General features: G+C 46.3%; 1 protein-coding gene across 11 annotated transcripts in view; it reads left to right on the forward strand.

Annotated features, from left to right (window-relative positions):
- add1 (adducin 1 (alpha)) overlaps positions 1 to 12,332 on the forward strand; it is a 27,239-nt gene extending 14,907 nt beyond the window's left edge. For 4 of the 11 annotated variants that reach the window (XM_060038155.1, XM_060038148.1, XM_060038150.1 and 1 more), the window contains 7 exons: positions 1,649 to 1,744; positions 2,017 to 2,109; positions 3,040 to 3,057; positions 3,946 to 4,032; positions 4,742 to 4,898; positions 6,828 to 6,920; positions 10,085 to 12,332. In XM_060038155.1, the coding sequence (XP_059894138.1) occupies positions 1,649 to 1,744; positions 2,017 to 2,109; positions 3,040 to 3,057; positions 3,946 to 4,032; positions 4,742 to 4,898; positions 6,828 to 6,920; positions 10,085 to 10,452 (912 nt within the window). In that variant the 3' untranslated portion in view covers positions 10,453 to 12,332. Of the gene's footprint in view, positions 1 to 1,648; positions 1,745 to 2,016; positions 2,110 to 3,039; positions 3,058 to 3,945; positions 4,033 to 4,741; positions 4,899 to 6,827; positions 6,921 to 7,886; positions 7,921 to 8,658; positions 8,675 to 9,385; positions 9,440 to 10,084 lie in introns of those variants that run through there. The other 7 variants (XM_060038149.1, XM_060038153.1, XM_060038152.1 and 4 more) reach the window with 5 other exon arrangements.
- The last annotated feature ends 27 nt before the right edge of the window (positions 12,333 to 12,359 follow it).

Below are 12,359 nucleotides of genomic sequence, written 5' to 3' on the forward strand. Positions count from 1 at the left end.
CTATGATCCCCCCCCCCCCCCCCCCTCCTCGAGATATGACATATCATCCAGTCGCACGTGTGGATCTATCTGAAGCCAGGCAAATGACGTTGACCTTTGACCTTTCTTGTTGGGATAGTAGGAAGTGTTGTGTTGTGATGTGAGGCTCTTACTCAGTGAGTATTAAGCGTCTTATGTTCACCCCCCCATACTCACTCGAACCCTCTCCTCCTCCCTCCCTCCCCCTTCCTCCAAGCTCTACAAACAAGTCATTCAAATTCTCCTCATCTAGCTCCTAGTTTGGCTCTTTTACAGCTCAGCTTCAAGTCTAAAGGAATGAATCCATGCGCTTATTTACAGTTTCTTTAAGGCGTATATCTTGATTCATCTAAAATATGTCTGGAAATATCTGCATGGAAGCACAGCATTCTTGTTTTGTTTTGTTATCACAGCTACTCATTCAATTACATTGGTCCTAGAAATTGGTATCGATTTTATTTTCCAGTCCAATCCCAGTCCCAATGCTGAGCATTAGCACGTTAGGAAAAAGTCCAAGTCAGCTTGAATAGTTTATTCTCTTTTAGTGTTTTTGGTAATGCAATCAAATAAACAGTGTGTGAGGCTTTTACACGGCTATACACAAGTGTGTTTATCTGTAGAAGGTGTAGGGTTGTCCACAATGTATGGAGGTCAACGATGACTATAGAATACATTTTTATGTTGTTGTCTTTGGCGGAGCGGGTGGGGCCTCTCTCTCTCTCTCTCTCTCTCTCTCGCTCTCTCGCGCTCTCTCTCTCTCTCTATCTCTCGCTCTCTCGCTCTCTCGCTCTCTCGCTCTCTCGCTCTCTTGCTCTCTTTCAATCTCACTCCCTCCCTCTCTCTCTCCCGCTCTCGCTCAGTATCTGTGTTGTCCTCGTCGTCTGTATGGTAATGACTTTGGTGATGCCAGCTCACTGCCAAGCCCCGCCCCCTCCCCGTCACTGACCAATCCCGCTCCGTAAGCCCGCCTCCATCTTCCATCGGCCATCACCCCCACACGGCGTCCCTCACCCCTCCTCCCCTTTTCCTCACCCCCTCCACCAAGTTTGCATCCGTTTCCATCTTTTCAGTTGGTCCTTCAGTGTGCCGATTGATTACTCTTATTAAACAATGTTAAAGTATATCAATGGTGATGATGATGATGAACATGAGGGAAGAACGGTTGTCGGTAACGCAGTGGAGTGGAGTTATGGCTATGTTCGTCCTGGAGGCCTAAGCATACAACATGACCTATGGGCAAAGTGATACTCTGTGTTTGACAAATGGCATACGTCTAGTTATCATAACTCAAACTTGTCATGAGACGATATTGACGGACCTCTCTCCTTAAGATAGGACTTTAGTTTTGTTGTTGTTGTGGTGCGTTGTAGATGTCATCATCATCTTAGATGGTTATTTATCTGGAGTTTGAATTCAGTCTCAGGGCATCATCATTGGTACACTGGACAGAGGCCATCTTACCATTCAGTTATTTTACGGTCACCTTCTCTGATTTCAGTTTGATCAAGCATGACTCTTATTGTATTGTTCTCGCCTGTGTAGTAGTTTTGTCTTTACGTGTGCTATTGTTTATATTGGGTCTGTTTTCCGTTGGCTCGACCCTTGTTTTAACTGCGTCTCGATCCCACAGTGGACAAAGGAGGAGGGGCAGCGCCAGGCGGCGGTAGCCAATCAGTTCATCCCCATGAACACCAACCCAAAGGACGTCCTGGAGATGAGGAACAAGGTAGACCCGCCCCCTGACGTACAGCAATGCAAAAACATCACGATCAATTAAAGCACTACGATAACTAATAATTCTTCTTGGTATAATCGCCTTGTATTTGTTCAGTTCAACAGGTTGCTTATCATTATAATCATTATTATAATTTTGTCCAAATGATGACTTTTTTGGGGATACTGTGTGTTGACTCCTCATTCTAGGTTTCCTAACGTTACGTCAGGGTTCCCCAGGTTCCTCCATTAATCCTCCGCTCCGCCCTCTCTCTGTTGCCCCAGATTCGAGAGCAGAACCTGCAGGACATCAAGACCGCCGGGCCCCAGTCCCAGGTCCTGTGTGCCGGCTCGGTGACGGAGCGCACCTTCACCCAGGTCAGTCTAACCCCCCTGTCTCCACCACAAACCATCCAGACTGTTGGAGTACCCTAGGTCCCGCCCACCACCATGACCGACCATCCAGACTGTTGGAGTACCCTAGGTCCCGCCCACCACCATGACCGACCATCCAGACTGTTGTAGTGCACTAGGTCCCGCCCACCACCATGACCGACCATCCAGACTGTTGGAGTACCCTAGGTCCCGCCCACCACCATGACCGACCATCCAGACTGTTGGAGTACCCTAGGTCCCGCCCACCACCATAACCGACCACACAGACTGTTGGAGTACCCTAGGTCCCGCCCACCACCATAACCGACCATCCAGACTGTTGGAGTACCCTAGGTCCCGCCCACCACCATGACCGACCATCCAGACTGTTGGAGTACCCTAGGTCCCGCCCACCACCATAACCGACCACACAGACTGTTGGAGTACGCTAGGTCCCGCCCACCACCATAACCAACCATACAGACTTTTATAATTCGCTAGGTCCCGCCCCACCGCCATGACCAACCATACAGACTGTAAGAGTGCTTTGTCCCGCCCCAACACTATGTATTGCAGTGTGGTACAATACGTTGAGGTTTTGCTTTGAGTGTCTGTTTGTTTTTCGTCTTGGACATAACATGAATTCAGAAAAGCTTTTTAGTTTGCTTTTTTATTTTTATTTTGACAGCAAACTGATTCTACAATTGAATAGGTTTCTTTGTTGAATACAATATCTATCATTATATGCAGTACATCCTATAACGCACCGCTTGAATGAATAGTATACTCTAGTCAGTAGAGTGGGGGCTTGAACTGAGGACTGATGCCAATGCTGTTCACCAGTACACAATCACCTGTTCAATATCATTCGGAGAAACAAAAGTGTTGCTACCTAGAGCAAGGGGTGTAACTGACCTTATTCTCTGACCGCAGAAAGTGTCTCTCTGGCAGGTAAGTAGCACGATGTGGCATCATGCTAGCCGTCATGCTAGCTGTAATGCTAGCCGTCAAGTTCAGGATCCCTACATCTTCCCCCGGTTACTTTATGGCTGCTTATTATTTAATTTAATTCTATGATTCTCATTTGATTTGTCCTTTTGCTTGGGAAACCGTGTAATTGACAAACAGCGAGTTTGTCTATATACCTGGAAGGCATTTTCAATGGAGTGCAGTTTGCATGTTGTACCTCTATTTGGTGGTGTGCTCAACACATACACACACCATTCATTGATGATACATGCGCAACAGATGGACTGTGGCCTGAACATCATACACCTTTTAAAATGCATCAGGGGGGACTTTAAAGCTCTAGGGCTTTAACATGCACATTGCATGATGAGAAAGTTGGTGTGAACCAAACTACTGCAACTACAAGATATTAGACTAACAATGCATGATTATAGTCTTTTGCTTCCGCACCTTTCATTGATCATTAGCTCCTCGCAAAAGTGTGTGTGTGTGTGTGTGTGTGTGTGTGTGTGTGTGTGTGTGTGTGTGTGTGTGTGTGTGTGTGTGTGTGTGTGTGTGTGTGTGTGTGTGTGTGTGTGTGTGTGTGTGTGTGCGCGCGTTGTGTTGCTATACCTGGATGTGTGTGCGTGGATATACCTGGATGTGTGTGTCTCTGCACGCGATCATACGTACAATTGTTTGTGTGCGCACATGTAGATATGTGTGGGTGTGGACATCAGTTGTATATGTGTGTAAGCGTGTGTGTATGTTTGCGTGGGTATCCATACTTCTAACAGTAACACTGGTGCATGTGTTTGTGCCGGCCTGAGGACCTGTGATTGTGTGGGCGTCTGAGCGCTGGGTCTCCCCCCCACTGGGTTTACATTGCAGGACGCACGTCGGTCCGACTGTACGGAAACTATCGAAGGCCTTGAGGGCTCCAGCGGCTCCTATAGTCCTGCTAAGTCTTTTAGAAAGGTACTTCTATAGCACCCGTTGGAACACGCATCTCACATCGAATATAATCAGCACTTAAACACCACCGTAGATCTGGGAACTTTTGGGAAGACCGACGCACTGTGACTGGAATTACGTTCCCCCAGACCCTAACTGGAGATCTGGTGACACAAGGCAGGATCATTGTATTAAATGACCTCAGGATCGGGTGAGATGTACCCCTAGCATAGCCTCCTGGTTTGAAGGATTTGGAAAGAATAGATTTGAGATTCAGGGACTAATTAACATTATTTTTTATTATTTTTAAAGTGGAAACTGTTGGTGGGATTATGTGAGATGGTTTTCCTGTCATAATGTATTTTTTTTTAATCTTTCTTTATTCTAAATACGTAACATTTTCCTGAAACAGCATGGTTGGCATTCACTAATCGTATTCCTTGCCCTTATCTAACCCAACCAAGTTAAATAAGTGGTGATTTTGTATGTTCTTTCACATAGGCTACCATGTACGTAAATGTATGTCTAAGGGAATTCTGTTACACCATGATACTAGATCATGCAAATAAAAACATACCGATCATAACATTATTTTGATTAAAGAAAAACGACTGAAAGCAAAACGGTACAGAATTACAGAATGTAAGAAATATCTTTTCACAATCTTTCAAATCCTAAACAGGTTACACCTTTGGTGCTCTTTGTTTTTGTCATGTCTCCTCTTGGCCTGCAGGGGGAGCTGGTGACGGCCTCCAAAGCCATCATCGAGAAGGAGTACCAGCCAAGGGTCGTCATCAACAAGCAGGGCCCCAACCCCTTCAACCGGCTCACGGACCAGGAGCTGGACGCCTACCGCAAGGAGGTGGAGCTCAAGCAGAAAGGCCCCGAAGGTAATGGAGCACAAGGGGACGCGCAATCCGCCAAGAGCCATCCTATGTGATGGATCGGGGTGCATTTTGACATGTCATAATCACGCTCGAGAGAATCACCCTTATCATTTTACTATTTGTTTCTGATGATCATTTCGTCTTTTATTCCATCTGCTGTATTTCTTATTTTCGAAAGCACTAGTATGTGAAGGGTTTGCGAATAAAGCCATTCCTAGGTAAAGGTTACCCGATGACCCCCCCGTATTTTCTTTACTATTTTACACACACACACACACTCACACTCTCACACACACACACACACACACGCGCGCACACACGCACGCACGCACGCGCGCGCGCGCGCGCACACACCTCAGTGCCCGGGAAAGGTGACCAACCGAAGTCGGAGTCGACCGCATGTGGCGGCGCACACTCCCGACCGACAAAATAAGAACCCTCCTCCAGCCTCCCGCTGTCTGTCAGTACACCATCATCCTCTTCTTCTTCCTCATCATCGTCCACCCAATCAGAGAGCGCCGCGCCGCCTGCCGCGCCCGCAGCGACTCCGCTCACCCCCTCCTCCGTCTCCGACTCGGCGCGCACCCCCGTCGAGCCTGAGCCGCCGTCCGGCGGTAACCGCGGCGACGGGCCCGCCGACCCCGGCGACGAGGAGGTCCCGGAGTCCCCCGAGAGGGAGTTCCACTGCGCCGTCCTCCGAGCGTTGAGCAAGGAGGCGCCCGGGCTGGAGAAGGGGGAGAAAGAGGGGGCTGACGCTGAGGCCGGCCGGGGTCCAGGTACAGCAGAGAGAGAGAGAGAGAGAGAGAGAGAACCCCCATGGGGGGGCTCTTCTGCTGCTAGAGCAACCAGACCCTCCTTTCCCTCTTCTGTCCCGCCTTCCCGAGCTCCTCATTCAACTCATCCCCTCTCTACTGGGACCCAGAGCCCTCCTCCTCATTCAACTCATCCCCTCTCTACTGGGACCCAGAGCCCTCCTCCTCATTCAACTCATCCCCTCTCTACTGGGACCCAGAGCCCTCCTCCTCATTCAACTCATCCCCTCTCTACTGGGACCCAGAGCCCTCCTCCTCATTCAACTCATCCCCTCTCTACTGGGACCCAGAGCCCTCCTCCTCATTCAACTCATCCCCTCTCTACTGGGACCCAGAGCCCTCCTCCTCATTCAACTCATCCCCTCTCTACTGGGACCCAGAGCCCTCCTCCTCATTCAACTCATCCCCTCTCTACTGGGACCCAGAGCCCTCCTCCTCATTCAACTCATCCCCTCTCTACTGGGACCCAGAGCCCTCCTCAAGTCGGGTGTGGGGGTGTGTGGTGCTGGTCTAATGGCGGGCTGCTCTGTGGTGTTTGATGGGGTGGTGTTTGATAGTGCGTAAGGCGGTGACCTTGCGCGCCGTCATGCTGTCTTGAATCCTCCCTGATGTCTTTGCTTGGTTTTATTGTTTCGACTGACGGTCACAATGCATTGGGTCATATGGAGATATATGATGTATGGAAGCCCTACAAGATCGATGAACTTAGGACAAGTTTGTGTCACAACAAAGGTGTTACATCATCAACAACAACAAGGGGATCTCATGTCGGGACACAAGCAAAGGTTTTCTTAAGTTTTTTCCTTCTAACCTCAAGTCCAGTCTTGAAACGGTGTGCTTTTGGGTCTGGCTAGTGCTTTGTTGGTTTTGTGACGTTATTAAAAGCCTGTTTTTAATAACGTTTCTGGCCGATTGACACAAATAATGTTGGTTGTGGGTGTTCTGCTTTGGCTTTACTATCTCTAAAGTCAAAGGAATCCTTCCCTGTGTGCCTCTTTTCCCCCCTGCTTCCGGCGGGTTTACGGAAATGTTTGGAAGCCCTCATAATTCATCCTTATGTTTATACGTCATAAATGTTGTTGATGTGTGTTTGATCGTTTATTTTCGTCTTCCCCATCAGACGAAGAGCACCCCGCTGAGGAAGAGGAGGAGGCTAAGCAACCGGACCCCACCTGCACCCCACCCAGCACCCCGGTCCGAGTGGAGGAAGAAGGTACGTGGCCCACTCTGATCACCCTGGCTGCCATGGCCCGGCCTGGGCACAGCATGGATTCCCCCCCCCCCCCCCCCCAGCTGCCTGGAGGTTTGGCTTGGGTTGTTTTGCCTGTGAGTGTGCGTGAAAAACAGGAACAACGCAGAAGGAGCGTGGGGTGGTCTCGGGGGTCCGTCTCAGCGTGTGTCGGGGGGGTTCCAAGGCGTTTGTGTTGTGTTTTTTATTTTTTTAACCAAACGACTCTTTTTGAGAGGTGACGTTTTGTGTGGTTGTTGTAATAACCGGCCAAGAGGTTAGCTGTGTGGCGTCGTGGGTTTTGGATGATATTCATGCAAAACCGTAATTAGGTAGAGCACAAAGAAATAAGCGAAGACGACGCGCACATAGGTAAGGGATCTATATTAGAGCAACTTTACTTGATACTTAACATTAAGTGGAGTTAACCGTCAGTTCCCTCTTGGTCATTATTACCATTGGATTACACCTTTACTTAGCGCCATCCGCCTCTTAACATTAAGGCTTGTCGGCCTCAGAAATAATATCAAATCAATAGATATTCTTTGTTATTAAATGTAATCTTCTTGGAATTGAGCCATGACTCGTGTGTAAGGTTATAAGGTTCATGTAAACACTAGTCTAGTTTGAACTCATCATACAGCACAGCGAGCTAGAGATAACGAGTGGGGAGAGAGGGAAGGATCTAGGATTTAGGACCCATGGGGTGTAATCTAATATGAACAATATTATAACACATGCCTTTCGATGTACGATCTCCTTTCCCCTTTCACTTCCATTCTCCATCTTCCGGGCTCTCCCCCTGAGGAATGGAATCTCTCCATTCCTTTCTTTTTTTTATCATTTTCCACTTTTTTTTACTTAACTCAGTGCCTGTGGTTTGATCTGCATAGACATTTGTTTCTACTTGTGCTTGTTTTTTTCCTTCTTTGTGGCTGCGTGCTCACTCAGGAGATGGAAAAGCAAAAGAGTACCTGTTACCATAGTAAGTACGTCCAATCCCCATCTGAGTCTCCCGTTAGCCCCGCCCCTTCCTCCCACAACTACTCACCTATCACGTCCATGCCTCAGTACTGACCCCGCCCCCTCCACTACCAACACCAACTGCATGACTGTGTTCTTACTAACCCCCGATTGGCTGCGTTGACGCCCTACCGCCGCCAATCCCCCGGGGGCAGTCTCTCTGACGGCACCAGAACCCGTTCCTCGGTTATTGTTGTTGAGGCGGGGTTTGTTTCACAAGCACCTCCCTTCTCCCTGGAGTGATCAGTAGAAGGACCAAGACAAAACGGCAGAAGTAATTGTGAACACAAAAGCCCAATGTTATTGTATCGTTTATTGGCTGTTTAGTATGTTTGGCAACTTTAATTGACGCAGTCACCTACTTGACTGAATACATATTCGTTCAAAGAAAGACATAACATTGTATTGTGATATGCGTTGGTAGTGATGCCAAGAATGACCACAGTTTCTTCTTCTTCTGTGGTGCTCAGGGAAGTGGAGAATAACAGGTGAAACAAACCCCCCCTCAGCATATAAATCCAACCTCTTTTTACTCTGTGTTCGCTAACCTTCCTACCCTGCATTCAACCACTGTCTCACAACCTATCCTAACACAACCAACCAACCACCTTACCCTAAATGTTATCAGTCATGAAACAACAGGTAATGTATGGGTCCTTTTCAGAAATGTTGTTGGGTCTTCTGTGTGCTCTCTTTACAGATGAGTCGTTCACCAGGTAAAACAAAGTGTTGGAGTGTGGGCTTTACAGGCAGAGTGGCATTTCTAATAGTCCTTGTTTTTTGGCTCAGATTCCTGCTGTTGATAACATGGCTCTCCGATATACCAGCCATAAGGCCTGGCTGTGTGGCGTTTATTATATGCCTTCATTGTGTCCTATTAAAAACAAAGGGATAATGCTCTGTGTTCGTCGATGTGTTGACATTTTGAGTCTGTTAGCATGCGTGTGCTCTAAGTGGCTATAATTGTTTGGCGCTATTGAGTGCACATAGTGTGTGCTTTTCACAAGGCTTGGGGCAGCGGACTGCGTGTCGTGTTTGTGGCTGATTAAAACGCTGCCATATTTTGTTCGGTGTCCCTGTTGGACCTGTTGAATGATGGTGTTGTCACAGCGCTTATTAATGCCCCCGAGTTGTTATTTATTGAATGTCAAGTGTTTCTATAGAGCGCGAGCGTGGCATATTGTTGTAATTATTCAACGTCTGAGATTAATTTGATAGCTGTGCTTCCGGTAAATAAACTGAAATGCGACAGTGTGACTGTGAGACTGGCTGGCTTATTATACAAGTCCTAAGATATGGTTAACACGCGGCTGTGAGGCAGAGGCACCTGTGCTTGTCTTTATATCGAGGTCGCTACTACTGCTGCTGCTGCTGCTGTGGTTCTTCTGGATCTTTCTAGACACTTGTATTTATTCTTTCTTACACAGGGTGCAAATGAACACGAGAACCGCACTCCTTAAGATTTGCCTGTATAAATGAAGGTAAAATAAGAGTTGGAGTGAACATGTGATTACACATAAGGAGGTTTTGTGGCTTTTTTTAATAAGATGGAGTGGTTGTTTGGGAAGGTGGCATGTGAGAAATGATGGCAATCTTATCCTTATGAAAGATAAGATGAAAAAAAAAGATGAGTTTATTGATCCCGGAGGAAATGATTTAATGGCTCTCGGGGGATTTCGGTGGATGTTTGTGAAGTTAGCGTTGGCTTTTTTGTCATCCCTGAGCATTGGGTTCCTGTGAATGCTTAGCGTAGGATAGTTGAATGTTTGTGAACCATCTATTCTACAGGTTATATTTTAACTTCTTTCTTAGCTTTTTGAAGGTAAAAAAAACGACCTATCTTTTTAATACGTTTGTTGGTACATTGTAATAATTTAGAAACTTGTCTGCCTGTTCATAGCTTTTTTAAAAAATGTATCTTCTCTAATTATTCAAGGGCGCAAATTATTTTTTGGGCATTCAGTGTGTTAATTGTCTGGCAATGTTGTATCAATGTGGCTACGTTAATTCCTGCGGTCAATAATAATAATCATAGCAGTCAAGGTGAAGGCCCATCCCGCAGACATGTCAACTCTATCCACCCACTGACTAGCCCCTCCCCTCGACCTCCTTCCCACCAATCACAGAGTCCCTCCCGGATCCCACCTCCAAGGACGAGAGCGACGGCGCCACCCTCCGACAGACCCTGCCCGACCTGACCCCGGACGACCCCTCCGACGCCGCCCCCGCACTCCCGGAAGCCGAAGACTCCGCCCCCGCTCCGGTTGCCACGGAAACGGTGGCTGCGCCGGAGGAGGAGGCGGCGGCGACGGATGCGGTAGTGACGGATGCGGTAGTGACGGATGCGGTAGTGACGGATGCGGCGGCGGCGGAAGGGGAGGAGCCCGGCGAGGAGGACGGCGACGAGTCCCCCAGCAAATCTCCCTCCAAAAAGAAGAAGAAGTTCCGCACTCCGTCCTTCCTGAAGAAGAACAAAAAGAAGGCCGAGGCCTAGAGGAGGAGAGCGATAGGTCTGTCATGAGGGGGGGGAAGTCTGGCTTACATCTCTTTTATTTTATATATATAAATATAATATTTTTCGTCCTCTGCCATTTCACCCACTGCGAAAAAAGCCACTCACAAACACTTGGAGTCTGTTATTTTCAACGTTTTGATATTAGATTCATCATTGGCTTATTAACCTGCGTCTCCTTGTTAGAGTGTGCCAATTTTTTATACAGCATCAAGCAACAGGTTGGGCGGCTTTAGAAATGTTTGGAACTCTTAGTGGCTTCTTAGGTCAGAGTGATTTAATCACTCATTTTGTTTTTGCCTCGGCATTTTATTTTTGTGCACGTGTAACTCCACATGTTCGCACACTGGATGTGTGTGAACATGTTGACTTCAGGCTTTTATTGTCCTGCCTTTAACATGTTGCTCTGTTTTTACTGATATGAACTGGGATTGTAACAAAGGACTTTTGAGTCTTCTGAGTATAAAAATGCAAAAAGAATAGCCCGAAAGCCTGTTTCCTCTTACTGGTTCCAAAGTGGAAAACTACAACTCCTAAAACCGCTTGATACAAGATGCAAGCAACAAAGTCGGCCATCTTGTGTTGAGAAGATTATATGCTTAATCCATAGTCAAAATAAAATCTGATTTCTATCTTCTATTGCAATAACCCATTCATAGCCTAATTCCCACTGTTCCATTTTTTTCAAACCAACCTATGAAGATGTTTTTCAAATTGATAGAGCAGTATGCTTCGCTGTATGATAACTATATGAGCTTTAACTTGCGTTGCTATGCGCTTGATGCGAATCTCGAAGGGTGACCGATATACAGCTAATGTCAAGGATTACATTTTTGACAGTATCGCCTTATGTGCTGTTCAATATGAAGGAATGTGGTAAAAAAAAAAACTGATTTGTTCACTTTTTTCGGTTGCTTTTACCTTTTTAACCGGCTTGCTTTTGACATGGGTGCTGTCTTCTTCTAAATACAATGAAAAGCAGAGTCCACACACAAATGTCTCATGCTGAATGAATGGTATCGCATATTTGATGTTATTTTCAGCTCTCGTAGACCTGCATTACGTCTGTGAAAGCACTGTGAACCGGTCTTTCTTTCTAAACCACTTCTTCTCATGTCTCAGTCACTATTCGAATGTTGCAATCTATAAGAATAGGCAATGTTTGGGGTATCACTTAGAGAGGGTTTTACGTCCTGAAAGCTGTGCAGACACTTCCCTGTGAAAAAAAAAAGAAGAAGTATTTACTCTGTAACGTATAATCGATGATGGGAACACAATTAGTTTGTTTTGAGCTTGCCAGATTAACCACTCCGAGACAAGAGATGAAATATCAACAAACTCTGCCCAGGGGAATCGATGAGTTATGGCTATGAAATGTTGCTTCCTTTTTTTTTTTTCTTTGAACAACATTAGGTACCAAATGGGATATTGAAGGTTGACAGTGTAGAGGCCTGATACATCCTTGCTTTTTTTATGTAAAAAAAACTACTATGGTGTATTTACGATGTGTCATGCAGGCAGAGGAAGTCTAGGCCCATATAAGGACTGCATGGCATTAACCTGCATATTGCTGTACTCTCTTACATGACTGTAAACTCTCGCGACCCTACACTATTGTTTTGTACTTTTTGCATTATTGTGCGCATTATACATGATACTAAACTACTTGTGATGAAGCTTTTTGTTCTATCCACTATTCAATTTTTCTTTTGATTCACACACATTTATGATGAATTGTATTTACAGTCTGACCCATTTTCCATTTTTATGTGTTATCCTGCATCTATAGACTTGCAATCAATGATTCTTCATGGTACTGTTGCTTTTTCATCCTTGAATAAACACACTACTGTGAAAATGTATTCTCTTGGTACACGTGTGTTTTGTTT

The sequence above is a fragment of the Gadus macrocephalus genome, chromosome 19 (assembly GCF_031168955.1).
Source record: "Gadus macrocephalus chromosome 19, ASM3116895v1".
Lineage (NCBI taxonomy): Eukaryota > Metazoa > Chordata > Actinopteri > Gadiformes > Gadidae > Gadus > Gadus macrocephalus.